Consider the following 22,878-nt stretch of genomic DNA (forward strand, 5'->3'; position numbering starts at 1 on the left):
ATATATGGAGCTGAATATAGTCAGAGAATGAATGTTTAGAGATTAATTTCTTCTGATCATAACTTTATGGAAACATCATAACAAGGTACAAACAGGTCTATTCAAATAGGTGGGGAACAGGAATATTTCTCTATCTGTTAGAAAAAATTTGGTGAAGAACATTTACACAAATCACATGGGGAAATCATATAATTGATTTATTTGAAGTCACTTATGGATAGGAAAACCAAGATTTTAGATTTCAAAAGTGAGCATTGACTAGCTTTTATTTCATAATAATTACATAAGATAGATAAGCTATATAAGCAATATATAAGCAATATACCCTATATAAGCAATACAGGCTACTGATTTATCATCATTGAGTAAAAGTATATAAACAAAATCTAAAAAAGGAAAAAACCCAGATGAGAATAGTCTTAATTTTTAAGCATCCACTTGAATCAATAGATAAGTATTATTTACAGAAAATATGTTGTTATGACAGAGTTAAAAATGTTTACAGATTAATACGTTCCAACATTCAATCAAGGAGAATTCTGTATTAATCTATAGTACATTTATCTTTAAAAGTTTTTTTTAATAAACATTTTTCCCCAGTGAGTCACCTATTTGGGATTTGGTTAAATATTTTTCTCACTGAACTAGCTATCATTCAGGCGTCAGTAATAGATATTGTGGGATATACTGCAGGCCATACACATTAATAAATACTTTATTATCTCATTAATTCTATGCAACACACTTACGTGGTATTTACTATTATTTCCAATATGCATAAGAAAGATGAAAATGAGGCAAAATGATTTGTCAAAGATCTCACAGCTATGGAGGAATGCCTGAACCCAAAGTTATTGCTCTTTCCACTATTTGAAACCGGTGGAGGATAAAAGTATAAATATAAACTCTTATTATGATGGAAAAGTATACGTATTCTAGTTTTACTATATTTTAGTTTGAGGTTGGGGCTAATTATAGCCCCTAAAGCATAGATTTGTTATGAAAATCAAATGAAATAGTGCATGTGAAGATGTACATAGCCTATGGAGAGAACGCATTGTTAAACATAGCGTTATGTTTATGTCTATAAGGACTCACATTTGTTTTGTTCATTTCTGTACCCATGGTATATCAAAGAGTGCTTGGATCAAATAAATATCTGATGAATGGAAAATTGTATTCTCCAAAATATGAGATGTTTTCTTTGGGGATAGTAGCTGAATTTCCCTAGCCATGTCAATTCGGTTTGGGGCAATGCTGAGAGCGAATACCCAGTCCAAATCAAAGTGAACCTTATCTATGCTACTCAATAGAGTGCAATATTGATGAAAGTCCTATGTGTACTCCACTAGGGTACTCCCAGACTAATTTTTCATTTCACTGGTAGTGGGAAAGCATTTCCTTTAGAACAATGCTAACCAGAACATTAGAAAACATAGTTTGAGGGGCGCCTGGGTGGCACAGTCGGTTAAGCGTCCGACTTCAGCCAGGTCACGATCTTGCGGTCCGGGAGTTCGAGCCCCGCGTCGGGCTCTGGGCTGATGGCTCGGAGCCTGGAGCCTGTTTCCGATTCTGTGTCTCCCTCTCTCTCTGCCCCTCCCCCGTTCATGCTCTGTCTCTCTCTGTCCCAAAAATAAATAAACGTTGAAGAAGGGGCAGAGGCTTCCAAATGCTTTAAACATTGTTTCTGCTTTCTTAAAAAAAAAAAAAAAAAGAAAACATAGTTTGAGGGCTATAACCAAAAAAGACAAAACATTTATTATTATATAAATTGATACAATCCATAAATATTCACTTTTGTTTATTTATTTATTTATTTATTTATTTATTTATTTAAATTTCATCAAGCTTTTCTATGTGATGCTGAGACATAAAAATTAAAATAAGACAAAATACTTCTTTTTAGGTAGTATATCTCCTAATGGAAGAAACTGCTGAACAAGTAATTAAAATAACCACAATTAGAGGGAATTATAGGGTGCCATGGAATTCTGGTGTAGGATTTCCTTGTCTCAGAAAGGAGGGCTTGGGGAAAAGCTCAAGATTTCTTTTGGCTTTGAGGTATGAATTTAAGGCATGAGACTGAATATAGAAAGAAACTTGAATTTAGGCTGAGGGTACAACATACACTGAAACAAGAAATTATGGGGAAAAGCTCACTTAGGAAACAGCAAGCCTTTTTTATACTCAAACAAAGCAGAGAGTACATATTGAGATATTGTTAGGAAACAAATCTGCAGAAGTATGCAGAAACAAGATCTTGAAGGTCACCAGAGACCTTGCATTTGGACTTTGAACTTCATCTCATAGGAATGTGGAAACCTCTGATTAGAAGTAGGATAACATGATAAGATTATTTCAGAAATAAGTTCTTAGTGTTGTGGAGGAGGCATTGATACGTGTCAAAAAGTCTGGAAAGTAACAATATAAATAAATACCTTACAAAATTAGAAAAACATAATTTGCATTTTAAAAAGTCATTTTAATATTTTCATATATGTCTGTTACTAGAAATATAATTGTGCTGTATGTGTGTTTGTTTTTACTTGATTTTCATTTAATAACGTAACACAGTAAGAATCTTTGTGCTAAAAGTCCTATCATTATTAATGACTTGTACACACACACAACATAATTTATCTATCCAGTCATAAAACGAGGGGATGTATGTGCATGTTTAAAAAGGGAGTATTCTTGGGGCGCCTGGGTGGCGCAGTCGGTTAAGCGTCCGACTTCAGCCAGGTCACGATCTTGCGGTCCGTGAGTTCGAGCCCCGCGTCAGGCTCTGGACTGATGGCTCAGAGCCTGGAGCCTGTTTCCGATTCTGTGTCTCCCTCTCTCTCTGCCCCTCCCCCGTTCATGCTCTGTCTCTCTCTGTCCCAAAAATAAATAAAAAAACGTTGAAAAAAAAAAATTAAAAAGGGAGTATTCTCCTTCAACTGTAAGTACTTTGGAAATCTGAAGTAATTTATTTGTTTTACCTAATAGGCTTTGATATTAACTATGCTGCTAAACTAACGTTGCGTATTCTACTGTGATGAAACTTCTCTTAAAAGAGATCTTGAATCTCCATTCAAATGAGTATTATATCTTTCTGAGAAACTATGGCACACAAATCATCAGTTACGAAGAGAGACCCTCAAGAGTTTGGATTTCAGGTCTTACAACAGCAAGCTTTCTGTTATAATAAGAACATGATTAAATATTAAAAGGGAATGAGAAGAAATAGAAGAATTAGAGTAAAATAGTACATTGTAGGCATTGAGTAAAAACAGTTCTTAATACATGGTAACCTCATTGGTTTAAATTTTTTGACTGAAGAATTAGTACTTAGAAATGTTATTTACTTAGTTAATATCAAATGAATGATATCACAGAGCAGGACTGTGATTTCTGGAAGATACAAATTTTGTAAGTTTGGAGAGGTTACCCAACCACTCTGATCTTAGTGTCTTCATATAAAAGGGATATATATATTGGTCTTGCAAGATTGTTTCAAAGATTAAATGTAATATGCATAAGGGCACAGACTTGGGTTCAGCATTAGCATATAGTTTGATATTCAGTAATTCTGATTCTCTTTTCTTTCCTCAAATTCTTTTCCTCATAAAAATTTAATAAACCGTGTTACATTAGACCATTATTTTAGAAGGGAGGGGCATGACACCATTTTTATGTGCAGAGCATATTCTCTCCATTCTTACCTGGTGGTAAAGTGCTTCAGGGTAATCTTGCGTCATTAACCGAAACAGGGCAAGTAATGCCCAGCCAAAACTGTCAAAATTTGTGAAACCATAATCAGGATTTGTGCCAGCTTTCACACACACATATCCTTCAGGACACTGACTAAAGAAGACAAAGAAAAGAAAAACTGCTTACTCTTAAGTGACTTTCAGATTATGGCCAAATCATAAAATATAGAACATCCACCCATGAATAATAAAGGGCTCTTTCTTCCACAGGGAGTAGTCTTCTAAATAATTCCCAGTGAAAAACTCCAAAGAGGTCGATATTAAGTTAACATAAGTGAACAGTGTTAATTAAGCTAAAAGGAAAAAGGGGCTCACAAATGGTCTTTTGCCCGTCTTGTTAAAAATTTCTTTCCTACCCAATATCAAAGTGATGGAAAATAACAGTGCTAAAAGCAAAATTGCAGTGGCTGAGGGTTTAATTTTCAAATGCTCTAAACTCAAGCCCTCATATACTATTATTTAAGGGTGAGAAAACACTTCTCACATAGACAATTTATAAACAGCACTTGCATGTTGGTACAAAGATCAGATTAAAGATTTATCTCATCTCCTCTCCTGGAGTCTTCATACTTTTGTCTTTTGGGGGCTTGGGTATTGGGGACGGCTATTACAGTAGTGGCCCGATAAATCATGCTTCCCTCTATTGACACCCTTGTGTACTCTCCTCCAATGTCATTCTGGCATTGGCCATCATTGTTTTGGACTTTTGTTAATAGTTAACAAATATGATGCAAAGAGAGGTTTAAAATGTACTCGCGCACTGAGGCTTGCTAAACTGCTAACCCACGGACTCTTAACAAATAGATTTTTGTTCTTGTCTTAAGGCACTAACTTTTGGGATAGTTTACGATGCATCGAGGTATGGTGGCTACAGGTGAAAACACTGCATGACTTTCTCCTCTGATCTTGAAATACATCAATGTGATTCTGATTGTTTATGACAAGCTATCTTCAACAAGCATTTCAGGTCATATCTGAGTTGGGATGTCCATGAAAAGGGTTATCTGGAGTGTGGTGTGGCAGACACTGTGAGATGGGTTCACAAAATGGACTTGAGAATAGAATTGAAGCCTGGCAGTAGCTGGGCAAAGAGTTGAACAAGCAACAAAATGTCTAAATCACCTGAATATAGAAACTACATAACTCATGCCCCTCTACCCCCATATGATTTTTGTTAATTTGGGCCCCAGAGCCAAAGAAAGAGCTGAGCCTACAGAAGGGCATCCGATCATTTCCAGTTGAGGAAAGTAACATTAAGAATTATAGGAGTGCTAGTACTGCTGAAAAGCACTGCATTTCTACTTTCTTTTCTCTTCATTTGAAATTATAGGACAATAAGACTTGAGAGTCTTGTCATATCACTGAAGAGTCACTTATAAGTACTGTTTTTTTAGAGCAATAAACTTTTTATTAATGTAAGTTATAGTCATAAAAGATATACAAACCATAAAATAAATGAAATAATAGTGCATCTTTCATATTTCTTCTCTTCAAAGGCTTCTAGCCAAAGAAAAGATTATACCATCTTTCTTGATAATTCCTACTCGCTCTGGGGCATACTGAAAACAGAAGATGAGACCTCAGACCTGCCACTTACTAACTTCTTGACCTTGAATAAATCATTTAACTAGTCTGTTTATTGATTTTTCCTGTAAAATCAGATAAATAGTATTCCATGTTGTATACTTCTCAGCATGGTTTTAGTGATAAAATGAGATAATGTTATTAGATGAGAAAAATAAGCCAAAGCAATAACCATTCAATAGATACTATGGATCAATGGTACTGACTTGATACAAGAACATTAATACCACTTACCCAGCATCTGTTCTGTTGCCACAAAGAAGAGCATATATTTCTCCTTCCAAATAATAAAAATTTTCTGTTTCTGAAAAATAGGAAAGAAATTATATTCTGTATCTAATTTTGAACAAACAGCATATCTGATATCTGTCTATATCTGCATAGAAGAGGAACATTCCTTGCTATAGTGAAAAGGAAGGCCTTTTTAAAAAAAAAAATCTGCAAAACCCTATGCATCCCTAGCATGTGATGCAGAGGCCAAGAGACCTCTGGAAATCCACATACGTCACTGCCCCAAAAGTAACAGCTCAGCATACCAAGAGGAGAATCCCTTTTAAAAATAGAGTTCTGGAAAATGAATATAACCAGTCAGGTATGACAGGACCTGTGAAGGAAAAATTCCCAAGACTGAAGTGTTTGAAAGCTGAGGACCTTTTCTTACAGGGCTTATTCCTAAATGATCTTCCTTCACAAAAGACCATATTTCTGCCTTTGGGTTCAACTGCCATTCTCTTCCCACTCTGAAGCTTATTTTTCTACACTGAGTATCCAGTGCCAGTTACTTGCCTGATGTCACCAGTTCTAATCACAGTTTAAGTTAATCTGAATCTTAGCCCATACAAGTTATTCAGGTATCCTTAATGTGCTGTAATTCAAAATGTAAATTGTGTTTTTAGATATGAGCTACCAGGGATGGGAACATGCATGCTTAGGAGCATTGGTTTTAGGTTCTGAATTTTAATCACAGAGAAGAACACATGAGATCTGTCCTGATTGTATGAGTGTGTATGTAAAATTATACACATATACGTGTATACATATACGTGTATACATATACACACACACAATTGAATTACTCCAATCTCAAATAATGTCACTTTAACTTGTTGACTAAAATAATTTTAGAAGAATTTTTAAATCATAGTTAGGAACCATTGATCAAACCTTTTAAATGGCAGTCAAAAACCAAATGAAATTTGACATTAGTAGAAGTGGGCAGTCCCAAATACTCTTCTAAGTGCAAGGACTATGACATGGCAATTAGGTTAAATAACATTTTACACATATAATATTTTTAGCATTCCTAACATGTTTTTAGAGGAGATGGAATGACTATAATTGGACAAATTTTAAAGTGGTAATTTTTAAAAAGTGATTTCTTTATCATATACTATTATGCTAAGATGAGCCTGGATTTGTTTTCCTAGCAATAACCAGTAAAGTAGTAAATACTGTTTATTTTTATATAATTTTCATATTTTGTTATAGCTAAAGAAACCAAAGAGTATTTCAACTGGAATCTAAGATTTAATATCCATTTTCTGTTGTCTTACCACTAGAATCAAGACCATAGAATAGACACATATAATAAGGAAATATTTCACATATTCATATACCAATAATTTTATATGACTTGAATCATAATGATATTACGGGGTAAGCCAGAGAGTAAAATTTATTCAGATTTGTTTTGTGACTTAATATATCCAAATACAAATAAAAGTCATGCAGAGGGACTACAAAAATTCAACATTTTATTTTTATTAGTTTAAAAATACACTTTTATTTTTTTTCTAAACACTATCAAAAAGGACCCAATAATTTTAATATGAGCAAAAAATCCAATAGGAGAGTACAGCCTGATGGAGAGGGCATGGATTTGAAAGCCAGATTGATCATGGTTAGAATCCTAGTTTTAATCAGTGAATAGTAATAATATGCTGGAACGCTCACTGAATTTCTCTGAACTTCCATTTTTCTGTTTGTAACAGGGGCCATTCACTTCTCTGCAGGATTATGGCAAAGATATGTGATCAGGCATATGAATTACTTACATATAAAAGCCAAGCAATATTTATTTTGGCATTATTACTATTAGCCTAAAATATGTTTAATATTTACCAAAGGATGACCCAAAGCATTTAAAATGATCAGCAGTAATTGAAATCCAAGAATAGAAAGAATTTCTATAATGCAGGCCATTTTTTAATTTATAAGGTCACTTTAAAATTGCTAATGAGTAAACTTAAATTTATACTTTAAAAAACTTTATTAAATAAAGGTAGTATTGTGAGGATTCTACTTTGATGAAATTTAAAGTAAGACTTTGGTTATATTTATTTTTTAAAGGATAAAATTTACAAAACTTAGCAATTCCAAACATAGGTTTCCCTTATTGAACTGTCTGAAGATTGGAACTTTGCAATTCTCATAAATGAAACTGATCCATATCAGTATAGGTTTCCCCCGCTATCCAAAAGCAGAACGTTCCTAATAAAACTTTTTGTAAATGGAAATGGCATAAAGAAACAATTACCATTAGTTTATAGGGAAAAGTTTGTGAGCATGGCCAGGCATCCAAAATAACCTCTCTTAGGCTTTTCTGATACTTTAGGACACATCTTGCTAACAGATGCACGAAATAAACTGAAATAAGGCACAGGTGCTCACACACATAATTCAAAGCTATGGCAGCTTGATGTTGAGATGCTGAATGTGGCTCTAGGGGAGGGAGCTTTGGTGGGGACAGACTCCTCTCCGTGCACTACCTCTAGGATGGCTTGCTGCAAAACAAATGCTGAATGCTATTTTTGCTTTTAGCCATTTTCATAAAAGTGAAAATCCTCTTCAGATTTCCTCTGTTAGCGAAAACAGGTACTCATGTAGGGCTTTGGTAAAAGCTAAGCGGCGAAACGTGAACTTTCAAAAAGCAGGGGATGCATGTACTTGAGCATAGTGACAACGTTTACAAGAAGTTTGTTCTGAAGCTGAGTGTCCAACATTTCTGTGAAGGCTGCTCGGCCTTTAAGAAAAGTTTTAATTTTTTTGATGCGGATGGCAAGTGATTCTTACCTCGAATATAATATGGATTTTCAGTTCTGTTGTGCAGGGTTACAGTTTCATTTTCTTGGGGCCATCGCAAACACTTATGCTTCAGATTGCCCATGAAGAGCCCCATGCCAATCAGAGAAAATACACTCAGAAAAAACAGAGTTAGGATAATGACACCAGTAAGTTTCTTCAAGCAGTGGGTCAGGATCCCTACAAAAGACTTCAGACCTAAAAAGAGAAAGGTTTGTTTTTGATAAAGTAAAATATCTTAGTAAAGCAGCATTAGCAAAATTCCTCCATGGCAAATGCCTATCCCATTAAAATCAGCAGCTTTGTATTTTATAATCTAAAATACATTATCTATATCTAATAAATAAAATGAATAAAAGTCCAAACTTTGAGGTTTCTATCTTATTGCTAATTTGTTACACCTGATAAAAAATTATTCAGACACAAATTTTAAAATTAGTTATTTGTTTCCCTATACTATAAAGAACAAGACTTTTTCTCTTCGTTACTGCTTTCCATACCAACCACCATTGTTTATAAGCATAAGTAAAAGTGTGAAGTTATAAATCAAAATGGATTACAAATGTTGTCAAAACAAACAGTTTGAAATAGCAGTATGCTATACTGTTCTTTCATTAACTTTAAGAATTCAATTTTTAGAACTGATTAAGTAGGACATGAAGAAATTAATTAAGAATGACAATAATATACAATGGTGATATATGCAGGCTGTATTTACATCAGAACACTTACTAATCGAGAATTCAGCCTTAAAGCTGACTTTATTTAAGGAACTCATTTTTCTATTTATTAAAGAAAACCTGCTCCAGAAATCTCACGCACTGTTGGTGGGAATGCAAATTGGAGTTTCCCCCAAAAAATTAAAACTAGAGCTAGAGTAAAATCCAGTAATTACACTGCTGGGTATTTATCCAAAGAAAACACTAATCCAAAAAGATACATGCACCCCTATGTTTACTGCAGCATTATTTACAATAGCCAAGATCGGGAAGCAACCTAAGTGTCCATTGATAGATGAATGGATAAAGAGATGTCATTTACATATGTGATAGAATGTAATTCAGCCATAAAAAAGAATGAGATCTTGCCATTTGCTACAACATGGATAGATCTAGAGGGTATTGTGTTAAGTGAAATAAGTCAGGCAGCAAAAGGCCAACACCATATGATTTCACATATATGTGGAATCTAAAAACTAAACCAAATGAACAAATTAACAAAAAGGATAAAAAGACTCATAAATAAAGAGAACTGACTGGCTGTTGCAAGAGGGGAAGGGGTTGGGAGATGGACAAAATTAGTAAAGAGGAATGGAAGGTACAGGCCTCCAGTTATGGAATGAATAAGTCATGGGGATGAAAGGTACAGCATGGGGAATATAGCCAATGGTATTGTAATAGGACTGTATACTGACAGATGGTAGCTACAGTTGTGGTGAGGATAGCATAACAGACTGATAGAATCACTATGTTGTACACTAAAATTGATGTAACATTGTGCATCAACTGCATTTCAATTAAAAAAAAATTTTTTTAAACAAAGCTCAATTCTGAAAACATAAAGAGACAAAAAACAAAAACACTGTAATTGTACTTCATAGATAATACTATGTATTTTCCTTCCTGCCTGTCTTCCTGCCTTCCTTCTTCTCGTTTTTTCCCTTACTCTCTTCTTATTTGTTGTTGGTCTGTTTATATTTAGGATCCTAATAACTGGTCAGCTCAACAATGGAGAAGACTATACTAGTTCTGCGATGTTATCAATATTTCTGTTTCCGTTTTATTAGTTTTAAAATGGGGTTAATAATGCCTGTTTCATATATTATTGTGAGAATTGAAAATCTATTTTTTTATTTAGAAATTTTTTAATGTTTATTTTTGAGAGAGAGAGAGAGAGAGAAAGAGAGGCAGAGTGAGAACAGGGGAGGGGCAGATAAAGAGGGAGACACAGAATCCAAAGCAGGCTCCAGGCTCTGAGCTGTCAGCACAGACCTTGACCTGGGGCTAGACCTCACGAACCATGAGCCAAAGTCAGATGCTTAACCAACTGAGCCACCCAGGTGCTCCTGAAAATCTTTTTTAATGACCTTGTTGGATGATTGTGTTTCTTTAATGTCTTAGGATAGGGTTAAAAAAAAGTTATTCCTATGGTTTAAAAGAAATGAGATATCTAGATTAAATAAACAAATTTTAATTTCTATCATCCAGAAATACTTATTTATAGCCTTTTTTTGCCACTTGGAATTATACTATTCATTTTTTTTTGCTATGTGCAAGTCTTTTTTATTTATTTATATGTTTATTAAAATTTTTTTTATGTTGTTTTCAGAGAGAGAGAAAGCTGAGGACACAGAGAGAGAGAGGGAGAGAGAGAGAGAGGGAGAGAGCTCCAGGTGGAGCCTTATGTGGGGCTCCAACCCATGAACCATGAGATCATGACCCAAGCAGAAGTCAGGAGCCTGATCTTTAACCAACTGAGCCACCCAGGTGCCCTGATAATACCATATTCTAATGCTTCTATTACCATTAGATATTTATTCACCAAGGGTATTATAGTTTTTATTACTTTTTTTAAGGGTTTTATAGTTTTTATTACTTTTTTATTTGTCTATTTCATCATCTCATTTTCATCTTGCACTTGAGTCTAGGTTTTCTCCTTTTTTAATTTTTACTTTTAACTTATTCATTTAAATTCAAGTTAGTTAACATACAGTGTAGTACATAAGAAATCATCTTTCTTGTAGTGCTTCAGAAGAAAACCTAGATTCTTTGGAAAAGTATCTATCTATTCATGTCTTCTGCCCAATTCTTTACTGGATTGTCTGGTTTTGGTGTGTTGAGTTTGATAAGTTTTTTATAGATTTTGGATACTAAACCTTTATCTGATATGTCATTTGCAAATATTTTCTCCCATTTCATCAGTTGCCTTTTAGTTTTGTTGATTGTTTCCTTCACTGTGCAAAAGATAAAAAGCTTCTCAACATCCAAAAAACAAATAATCCAGGGGAGAAATGGGCAGAAGACATAAGTAGACTTTTCCAAAGAGTCTAGGTTTTCTTCTGAAGGCCTACAAAAAAAGATGATTTCTTATGCTAGCCCCTATTCCTTAGAGCATATTTTTTAAAGAAAAAAGAGGATTATTTTCATTCTCTTAAATAGTATATTTCTCGTTTTGTATTGCAAAATACTTTCATACACTGTATTGCTTATGCACCTGGATTATTTTCTCCCTTGAAAAAATGAGCAGTTTTTATCAGCCTATGTGTTTCTAACTCCAGTGAGTATGTTCTTCTTGTATTAGCTTGGATTCGCCTGATTTTTTCTATAATCTTTAATCCTGAGCCTAAAATGAAGACTCAGGTGATGCAATTTTATGTTCTAGCAATTTGCGGAAAGTCATAAGGGAGCTTGAATTGTGGGAATTCCTACCAGGGCAACTCTCACTGCTACTTGTTTCCCAGGTTTGATGAATTTGCCATGCATAGGCCATTTTTCTTAAATAGCTTTATTGAGCTAGAATTCATAAATCATATAATTCAGCCATTTAATGTGCATAAATCAATGTTTTAATTTATCCACAGGGCTATACACCACCCATCACCACATTCTTCCATCTTCTTGCTGTTTTTCCCTGCCTGGACTCCAAGTACATTGTACACATATATCTGGCCTTATTGATGGTTTTGCAGTGGACAAAAATTATCTGTAGATATAAGTTTTGGTATTATGACATTTGCCTCTGTGTTTATTGGTCCACCTGTTTCAGACTTCTGACTCAGTGGCCAACAACACTGAGTGGAGCTGTTCCTAGCTGATTGTTTTTATTCATTGTTAACACAAATTAGAAGGTGTAGGTGGACTTCTCTAGGAGATCTTTAGAAACGGGAGCTGTAAATTAGTCCTCAGCATCTTCCATCAACGTGGTCACAGCTCTACTTATTCAGCAGAACCTCCTTGAACTCTGTGGCATGTGGAATGCATCCTATCCAAGCACTCCGAGCCAAATGGAATTTATCTTATTTTATATTACTTTGTTCATTTCAACTCATTTTTAGATGTAGTGAGGAAAAGAAAGCAGATTAGATATCTGTATAGATTTCTATCTCTCTCAGAAGTATAAAGACAGTTTTATAAGATGCAAGAATATTTAAGATGCAAGAATAAATAAGTAGAAAATAATATATTTTGATTAATGTCTATATTTTGTTATCATAAGTACTGAACCCAACTCAAATAAATGTGATTTTTTTTTACCTTTCCTGGAGTGGCTGAAGTAAACTTCTAGATCATATAATTCATGAATTTAAAGACAAAACACTGGTCAATTTAGTATTTCTCCAAGCAATGACAGGAGAGTACAAATTAATACAGGGGAGTACATAAATCAAAATAAAGACAAGGACTAAATGCCATTTCTTACCTTGGTTTAAAGGAATAATTTTCAAAATTCTCAAATTTCTTGTAATTCGAAATATTGGAATGAAGTTTAGAGGTAAGTACCTTGTTACATGCCTGTGGAATTAAGTTAGAGTTATTTAGAAGTCATGTTGAGTTTATATTGCTTATGTTTGGCTTTTTACTTTTTACTTTTACTATTTAAAAGTTATTTTTAAAAGCACATATGCAAACATTTTCCTTGCTCTCACTGTTTTATTTTGCAAATACTTATATTATTGATTGGAAGAAAAAGATTGCTACAGTGCGAGATAGCCAGGTAAATACTACTCCACAAACAAATTGTGAAAGTTTATAAACCATTGACACTGTGAGTAGTCATAATTCCATACCAAATACTCTATATTATGTTCATAAATATTTTGTTATCTAGTCAGTGAAAGGTGGTTAAAAATAAGAAAAATCTATAGCTTTTTAAGTAATGATATTTACTTTAAGCACTTAGGGTTTTGATGATCATGATGGTGATGACGATGGTGATAATGGTGTTGATGACAGCAGAAGGCAGGGAGGGTATATAGTGATTAAGGGCACAGACTGTCGCCAGAGTCCTTTGTGTAGAAATCCAGGCTCCCAACTTACTAGCTGTGTGACATGGAAAAATTACTGATTCTTTCTTGCCTCAGTTTCCTCAAAAGTAAAGTGGGGATAATAATACTCCCTAATTTGAAGACTTTTTGTGGGGATTAACTAGGCGAATGATGTGAAATGCATAGCACAGCACCTGGCACATGGGGCTAAGTATCAGCTACCAGCAATGGCAATAGCAGAAATAATAGCAATAATAGAAGTAGTAGTGATAATAATTTCAGTGATATTAGCTACTATTTTTTTTATTGCTTACAACATGGCAAACATTGATTATTTGCTTTTTGTTTCTTTAAAAAAGTCAACCCCAAATGTAAAAATAGAATATTAGTTTAAGTTATTATTTTTTTATTTTTATTTTTGGGACAGAGAGAGACAGAGCATGAACGGGGGAGGGGCAGAGAGAGAGGGAGACACAGAATCGGAAACAGGCTCCAGGCTCTGAGCCATCAGCCCAGAGCCTGACGTGGGGCTCGAACTCACGGACCGCGAGGTCGTGACCTGGCTGAAGTCGGACGCTTAACCGACTGCGCCACCCAAGCGCCCCAGTTTAAGTTATTTTTAATAGGAGTTTGATGCCAGTCATCATTTCCTTAGCCATAAAACAGAACACACTAAGCAAAAGCATTGAAAAACAAGTATTCATGTCAACCATTAGAACTTAATGTAACACTCTTGGAAGTGTGTGTGTATGTGTGTTTAAAATACCTTATTCTGATATCTAGTATGTTTATTGGTCTCAAGCAATGTAGCTAAATAAAATGTAGGTTGGAGATAAAATCAAATTTGTTAGGATTGTCTCATAAGTCTCCAAGAGATTTTCTGCTCACTGAAAATAATCACTTAAAATTCCAAAACTCAACCTCTGTTGTTTTTGCTTCAGATAGAAAACACAGATAATATCCCATTCCTTCCATTTTCATTGCATATTCTGAGGGCTAGTTCAGTTGGACCTGCCTGAGAGAATGCATTATGGTTATAATTTATGAAATATTTTTGTTCACAGAAATTTTACAAGCAGAAAACTTTGTCAATCTCAATGTTTCTTCATGAAAAGTACTTGCTTAGCAAGTTATTAAGATGTTTGCAATTTAAAGAAATACTCACTCAAACAAAGTTACACTGAAATCGAGCCAGTTCCATGGATCACCAAAGAAATAAAAAGGTTCTACCCAGATGCCTCTTGCAATGAGTTTTATAAGTATTTCAAATGTGTAAATTCCAAGCAAAGTATTCCTGCAGAAAAATTTTCGGATAGACATTGAAAGTGAGAATAATACATTGTCAGCTCCAATACTATGTCTGTGATAACTATTTGTCAACCAATCAACCAACCAACCAACCAATCTACCAACCAACCAGGTAACAAAAAAGCATAAGCCCATTGAACCATAGGGTAGGGCTTTAGTTAGGGCTTTTATGGTGGGCTATGTCTTACAGCATTAACCATGAAATTTGACTATCAATCTTTTCAACAAGCCCTAGCTAGGGTTATAGTCTTGATACATATTTTGGAAAATAATTAAAATAAAAAGTATCAAATTCATTCCATATTGGAAATCCCACAATAATTAACTGAATTATAATGGAGTATGAAATAACTAATTTTATTATGTGCATATATAAGAATTTCTGTGGTGAATCAGTTTTATATTTACCTTCCAAAATCAGTTAGTTTTAAGAATACAATTAAAGTTTGAGAGGTAGCACCAAGAAAGGCTTCTTCTCTAGAAATTTTAATGGGTCTTTCCATCACTGTAGTCCAACCAAAGCCACACTATTCACATCCCAAACTATTCTCATCACCAAAACATTAAAATTGTTTAATTGACATATGTGTTTTTACTAATTTGCTAATTGTGCTGTATGTACAAATATTATGTACAATGAATGTTATAATATTATATATGAAATACAAATAGTAAATTATGAAATGTTAAATATATAGTATATAACATACTGTAATACAATATGTTAAATATAAAATATAATTGTATATGAGATAATGTATAATAAAATTATATGACTTACTGTAATGCTGGGCCCCATTTTGGCAACTCAGTCATGGGCATAAATATGCAGTCAATCAGGACACTAATTAATATGAACAGTCGGAAAAAGGTAGGTTACAGTCAAGGAATAATGGATAAAAAATAATATTGGAAATATACGTCTCTATGATTTGCTTATATGTATATACATTAGCTTCTTAAATGTATATGTATATGTATATACAAAATAGCTTCTTAAATGTCAAAAAGTATACTATTCATATTGAAAAACAGGAGGATTAAGATTTGTTAATATTCACTACTGTTGGGTGTGCTAGAAAATATATTTTAAATGTATTTTCAAATATGGAACACTTAGTGCAGTTACAATCCAGATTCCAATATGACCCAAAATGAGATATTAATTCATAAGAGAAAAGTACTGCAGTGATATTTGACTAGAATAGTTGCATCTGATATTAGTACAGTCTAAAGCCAATAGAAAAGGATATGGATGAACCAAAATCTTAATAGTTGTTCTTCTAGTTAAACTGAAAGGAGAAAATGTACACCAAGTGGCACTGAATCTGAAGATTGTTCTTTTTTTATTTAATACTATGAAAGTCTGTAAAACAAAAAAGAACATCAACTAGGAACTATAATCTCATCCATTACACAGCATATTGCTAATGATCCTTTCAGTCGTGAATTCTAACAGTTAACACTTTTCTTATATTATGATATCCTTTTAGAGACTAAATCAAATGGAAAGGCTAATTTTTAAAAACATTTTCATTGATATTTAGGTTTATCTACCACTTTTTCTTTTGCCAGTGTTCTACTTAAGAAAGCCATTTGCCACACTTGAAGCCTCAGGTTTTCTTGTCAAATGGTGTAAAAGGAAGAAATCGATATCCTGATGGCTCATGAGAATGCAATTAAAGAAATCAGAATTTAATGAATATAAAAAAGGTTAATTTTATTTCAGAGAAAATAAGGTATGGGATTACAACAGTAAAGACGACCCAATTCACTGAAATATTTTATTAATCACTAGTAATTATCTATGGTATAAAAACTGCTTGTATGTTATCATTGACATAAACATACCTAAAACAGAAAGTTACATTATGTAAGATAAATGTATTGGAATATAGAAACATTAAATCCAAAAATAATGAAAGATTAGAAACATCCTAAAAATGAGTTATATATGCATACATGTGTACATATGTGTATCTATATTATATTATTATATATTATAGAGACACAGTGAAAATATCTACCTACGTATGTATGTCTTTGCATGTAAGTCTATATATACACACATATACATATACACTTTTATTATATATACATATTCATTTGGAAAATTCATTTATTATGGTGTGAGTAAAAATACATCATATATATTGAATATTATTAGATTATACTATAACATAATATATAATATAGTATACAATGCAATATGAACAATATAATATACTACATGATATATATAAAATACTGTCTATTATATACTATAGAATTATATATGACATAATTATATATTAGAGGTATCTATGGTGACTGTATATTTGTATTTACACTCGTGTATATATATAAATATACTAGTGAATATAAATATGTATATTCATTGATAGTTTATGAATACATGTTCTAAATGTAAACCAAACTGCTACTTCTCCTCAATAAAATACTTCCCTAATATACAGTCTGTGGATGTCTGTATTGTAGTTATTTTCCCTCTTTCCATTTGAAATGCAAAGAGAAAAATAAAAGGGCCAAGAAAAATCTGATTATTTAAAATGTGCTTTCTGTTATTTATTAGAACAATCTCAAACTTCATACAAGAGGTAATATATGTACCATCAACTAGTTTATGTTATTGTGAAGTAATGAGTAAATTCCAGATACAGCAATTATTCTCGATAAAGTTTAAGTGCTGAAATTATTTAATTTTAGAATTATTTATTGGTATGCCCCCCTTAACAAAATAAACAATATAATTCACATTTAATGATTTTGCATCATCATTAATAATACTTTTTATATTAAACTACCTTACAATTTTTAGCTTGTTTTATTTTTATTTTTTTTTTAAATTTTTTTTTTAACATTTATTTATTTTTGAGAGAGAGAGACAGAGCATGAACGGGGGAGGGGCAGAGAGAGAGGGAGACACAGAATCGGAAGCAGGCTCCAGGCTCTGAGCCATCAGCCCAGAGCCCGACGCAGGGCTCGAACTCACGGACCGTGAGATCGTGACCTGAGCCGAAGTCGGACGCTCAACCGACTGAGCCACCCAGGCGCCCCGGCTTGTTTTATTTTTAAAAACCCTTGGTTTTGTCTTCAATAACAAACTTAGATTTGCCTACCATATCTGTATATACTACAAAGAACTCAGAACTCTGCTATATTAGAGTCACTTCTAAGGTTATTATGTTTTATCAACTGTTAGGTCTTATGCATAGCAAAAGTAAAAGCAGAGATAATTGAGATGAGGACTTAAGATTTTCACTAAAATGTACTGAGGATTTTACATGTGTTTTATAGCTAATGCTGCATAACACCCATGGAAGCTACCAGAGATACTGGAATCTTTGTTACTCTATACATTTACAATGTAAAATGCCAATACTCTTCTGTGGTGCCAAATACTTCAAAGAGTTATAGTTATGCAAAATCATCACTTTGCCTTTCATCTAGAGCCTTTGGTTCAATTCCATTTTGCCCATTTGGTAATTATCACTGAATGCTTTACAAGAAAATCAAATTACATTTGTCCACAATAGGGCTAATCCTCATATCTCCCAAACTTGGTCTTTTTAGGGTTGTTTCAATTTTGTTAGTAGCACCACCCTTATTCCAGGCTGGAAATCTTGGTATTATTAGTCTGTCTTCAAATCCTGATATTTCTTCTCAGGTTTGTTACCTTTTCCCCTCCTCTGAGATGCTCCTATAATCCAGGCCCTGTGACTGAAGGTCTGGATTACTCTCTTTTCTATATCATCTTTCTGAGCCTATCTCTTCCATGTAAATTTAGAAATATTCATATTAAGCTTACTTAAACATTGCATTCATCACATCAGCCTTTGGCCACCACATTAAATCCATGTTGACATCTTCATTACCTCATTTTATTCCTCACAACTTGCAACAAGGGTCTAGTTGTATTACCACCCTGCCTCTTCCCATTCCAATTAATAGCAAGATTTTCCCTTTGCATTGTGAAAATTTGAAGTGTTCTCTAAGTTGTAACTCAAATTCTACTTTCCTGAGGAAGACTTCCAGCTTTGTCAGCCCACACTGCTTTCTGCCTTTACTAGGTATAATTACTCTTATTTTTATCATTTTTGTGCTTGGCCTTGGATTGTGCAATTCTTTAGTAGATTCTTCAAGTCATTCTGGGGATAAGACAGGAATTCTTCATTCTTTTTTTATACTATCTCAATTACATTTTTTGCATATCTGAAAAAAATAATGAAAATGCAGTCATAACTTCAATTAATCCTTACATTTTTATTCTTGTAGTAGGGGTCCACATCTTCCAAAGGCTCTGACACCATTCCTTGAGGAAGATTCCCATAAACAAATGGAAGCTCTTTTCCAACTTCCAAGTCAGTGTTTGGCTTTAAATCTTCTCTTTGTTCCTCATTGTGTTTTTTAGCAATATGCTGTTTCATAAGTTCAAGAGACTCCCTGGTGAAGGGGACAAGGCCCTTCGGTTCTGGGGACGCCATTTCCAATTTTGTACCTGCAAGAAATGTATCTTCTTCAGTTCTATATAAAATTTGGGTATATAAAGAAAAATTTTAAATTGTAAAAGCTTAGGATATGAATAAAAGTGAACACCAAACTGAACATATGCCTCAAGGAAAATTCCCAGGTGTTGTAGATATGAGTTGTTAGATTAGGTTTTGTTATACTTGATACTATATTTATTTGTAAGTTCATGTGTAACCAATTCTGCTTCATAACCAATTCTATTTCATTTACACATCTACTGAATTCTCTTTGTTTTATTAAAATCTGCCTTTCAGTTTCTCCCTCAAATAAAAGAGTTCTAAAGTTCTAGAGACTTTTGAGGAGCCAAATCCAATTATTCCTCTCTTAGCTGTATTTAACCATTAATTAGACTTATCTTCTTTAAGCTCATTTTTCACTGCCTTTGGGCCCCATTCTTCTGTGTCTCTGCTAATAGCTCTATTACTTCCTTTAACTCAGTTCTTCATGACAATTTTTAACTTTGATACCCTTTAAAATTCTGCCTTTTCCATATGTTATATCTGTTATTTGGTGAATACATAGGCAAACACTGAGTTTCAATTACTATACATGGATATTTACATGTACATTTCCCAAAACACTCTCTTCCCTGAATCATCTATGTGGCAATTCCACCAATAACAGCAATTTAACAAGTAAAAACAAGATTCATTGTTTTCCTGAGTGACTAGAATTGCTCTTTTACCTTTTAGCCATTGAAAAACAAAACAAGGGGCACCTGGGTGGCTCAATAGGTTACACACGGGACTCTTGATTTCGTCTCAAGTCATGATCTCACAGTTCCTGAGATCAAGCCCCACAACAGGCTCTTCACTATCAGCGTGGAGCCTGCTTGGGATTCTCCTTCTCCCTCTCTCTCTGCCCTTCCTCCACTTACATGTGCATGTTCTCTCTCTCAAAATAAATAAATAAATGTTAAAAAAAATTCCTCTGCACTGAGTTTTAAAAAAAAAGAAAAACAAAACAAAAATAAAGCCACACACACAAATACACAAACTTAATACCTTGAAAATTACTCATGAAATTTTTGTTTGTCATTAATTCCTCTGAACAAAATAATTTTCCAACAATTATTTTCAATTATGTAGTTAAATATTATCCATTATTTACATATCTATGTCATGGTAGTCATCTTTACAATTCTATATCTGGATTGCTCTAGTAGTCTCTACAGGTATCTCTCAGTTTTTTTGTTTCTTTGTTTTTTTATTTTTTTACATTTATTTATTTCTGAGGGAGACAGAGAGAGAGAGAGAGAGAGACTGGGGGAAGGGCAGAGAGAGAGAGAGGGAGACACAGCATCCGAAACAGGCTCCAGGCTCTGAGCTGTCAGCACAGAGCCCGATGCGGGGCTTGAACTCACGAACCTCGAGATCATGACCTGAGCCGAAGTCGGACCTCAACCGACTGAGCCACCCAGGCACCCTGGTATCTCTCAGTTAAAAAAAAAAATTGGGGGCGCCTGGGTGGCTCAGTTGGTTGAGCGTCCGACTTCGGCTCAGGTCATGATCTCGAGGTTCGTGAGTTCAAGCCCCGCATCGGGCTCTGTGCTGTCAGCTCAGAGCCTGGAGCCTGTTTCGGATGCTGTGTCTCCCTCTCTCTCTCTGACCCTCCCCCGTTCATGCTCTGTCTCTCTCTGTCTCAAAAATAAATAAATGTTAAAAAAAATTTAAAATAAAAAAATTTAAATGTTTATTTATTTTTGAGAGAGAGAGAGAGAGACAGAGCATAAGCAGGGGAGAGACAAAGAGACAGGGAGGCACAGAATCCCAAGCAGGCTCCAGGCTCTGAGCTGTCAGGAGAGAGCCCCATGTGGGGTTTGAACTCACCAGACATGAGATCATGACCTGAACCAAGTCAGAGGCTTGACTAACTGAGCCACCCTGGAGCCCGTAGGTTTCTCTCAGTTCCAGGTCTTTGCCTATTTCAAGTCATCCTACAGGCCACTGAAGTTGGTTTTCATTAAATATAATTTCATGCACAAATTTCCCATTTACAAACTTTGTTCTATTTTCTCATGTAAAAATATGTTCTTTTGCTGATTTTCTCCATCCCAATTCCTGTCAAACACATTTCACATATCACAGTTTCTTGATGGGAGTCAAAATGCTTTGAATTAGCATAATTTATAAATACAACCTGCAGATAATGAAGTTTGCCCTTACATATAAAATCTCCCTTTAAAATATCTAATAAGCTTTCAAAATTGTATTCCTTATATAGAATTCCTTGAATACGTATTAAACAGTTTCTTAATGACTCGTGGTTATAGACTAGTATAAACAAAATCATAAACCTTGGAATTACATATACCCACATTAAAATACTAAATTCTGTTACTAATATTCTTAGCAGTCTCAGTAAAATTACTTGATAATCTTGAATCTGTCAGTCACAAAATTGGGATTCCTTTTCAGGTTAAATAAGGATAAATAGAATTATATGGGTGAAAATGCCAAGTACAGTGGCTGGCACACAATAGGTGGGAAGTAAATATAAATTTTTATTTGTGATAAGATTTTATATCTTAGTAATGGACCAAATTTAATAGAATAATTCATAGGAGGAATACATGTAAGGTTTTGAAATTTGAATGAAAACAAACCATCAGTACAAGTGCAGTAGATGTGTTTTTGCAGCAGAGAAAATTGCCAAAGGGGTTTACTTAATAGTAATTGCAGTATAAATCAATACTGGTTTGTGTCTGCCCAAAAATGCTAATATAACCTTTGTCTGCTTTGAAGGAAGATGGAGGAGACAGTCTTTCTCTATTCTGCTGCATTCCATGACCACATCCAAAAGGCCTGTATGTAAACTGAAGGGTCTTCAGATGGGGTCAGAATGTTGATTAGACTCAAGTCACATCATCTACAGACCGGTTAAAAGAATGGAGAATATGTTAGTTGAAGCAGAAAAGACTCAAGTGTAACATTATTGTTTCCAAGTATCTGAATGTTTCTCACATAGAAGAGAAATTAGATTTAACTATTATTTGGAAAAAAAAAAAAAAAAAAGAACAAAGGTGAACTAGGATCACTGAGATGAAGCCAGAATAGATTTGATTCAAAATAATAAAGTACTTTCTAAATAGCTGTAAAAAAAATGGAATAGGGTGATTTGGACGTTAATCTTCCCCGTAACCAGCCATATGAAATCATGGACTTGTTGACAGTTGAGTAGGATAATTTAAATGGGTCCAAATATTGCTTGGTTGCTGCCTTATAATTTTAGAACTATTCAATCTTAAAATCGTTGAATTGAATTTTTACATAACCTAAAAATATCACATGAACTAAAAGTCTGGGCTATTAGCTAAACTGAATCTATGCAGCACTGAATTAACAAAATCAAAATCTTCTTTTTTTTTTTTTTTACATTTTTTTCAGATTATAGTAAAAGTACTTTTAATATCTTATATTTTTAGGGATCCATCATAATTCCTAACAAATATTATTAAACTTGCATATGTAAAGAATATTGTTCTTAAAAGTAGACCTAAAGGGAGGTTCAAACTTATTGCAAAGACGCTATTGTTAATGAAAACATTTTTGGATGCCTTCCATTGAAACCTCAAAATTCAATTTGCAAGCCAGTCTTCTTATTACATAGCCTAAATATAATTTTCTTTTTTTTTCTGTT

The 22,878-nt window shown here is 33.8% G+C and overlaps 1 protein-coding gene across 4 annotated transcripts in view; it reads right to left on the reverse strand.

Annotated features, from left to right (window-relative positions):
* The window catches only part of SCN7A (sodium voltage-gated channel alpha subunit 7), an 81,369-nt gene that overhangs the window by 42,695 nt on the left and 15,796 nt on the right, over window positions 1-22,878 (reverse strand). For all 4 annotated transcript variants that reach the window (XM_045480077.1, XM_045480079.1, XM_045480078.1 and 1 more), the window contains exons 2-9: window positions 18,969-19,207; window positions 15,963-16,075; window positions 15,491-15,580; window positions 14,567-14,695; window positions 12,837-12,928; window positions 8,409-8,615; window positions 5,571-5,640; window positions 3,705-3,846 (exon numbers count right to left, since the gene is read on the reverse strand). In XM_045480077.1, coding sequence (XP_045336033.1) covers window positions 3,705-3,846; window positions 5,571-5,640; window positions 8,409-8,615; window positions 12,837-12,928; window positions 14,567-14,695; window positions 15,491-15,580; window positions 15,963-16,075; window positions 18,969-19,207 — 1,082 coding nt within the window. The remainder of the gene's footprint in view (window positions 1-3,704; window positions 3,847-5,570; window positions 5,641-8,408; window positions 8,616-12,836; window positions 12,929-14,566; window positions 14,696-15,490; window positions 15,581-15,962; window positions 16,076-18,968; window positions 19,208-22,878) is intronic.

Source organism: Leopardus geoffroyi, chromosome C1 (assembly GCF_018350155.1).
Source record: "Leopardus geoffroyi isolate Oge1 chromosome C1, O.geoffroyi_Oge1_pat1.0, whole genome shotgun sequence".
In the NCBI taxonomy this organism is placed as follows: Eukaryota; Metazoa; Chordata; class Mammalia; order Carnivora; family Felidae; genus Leopardus; species Leopardus geoffroyi.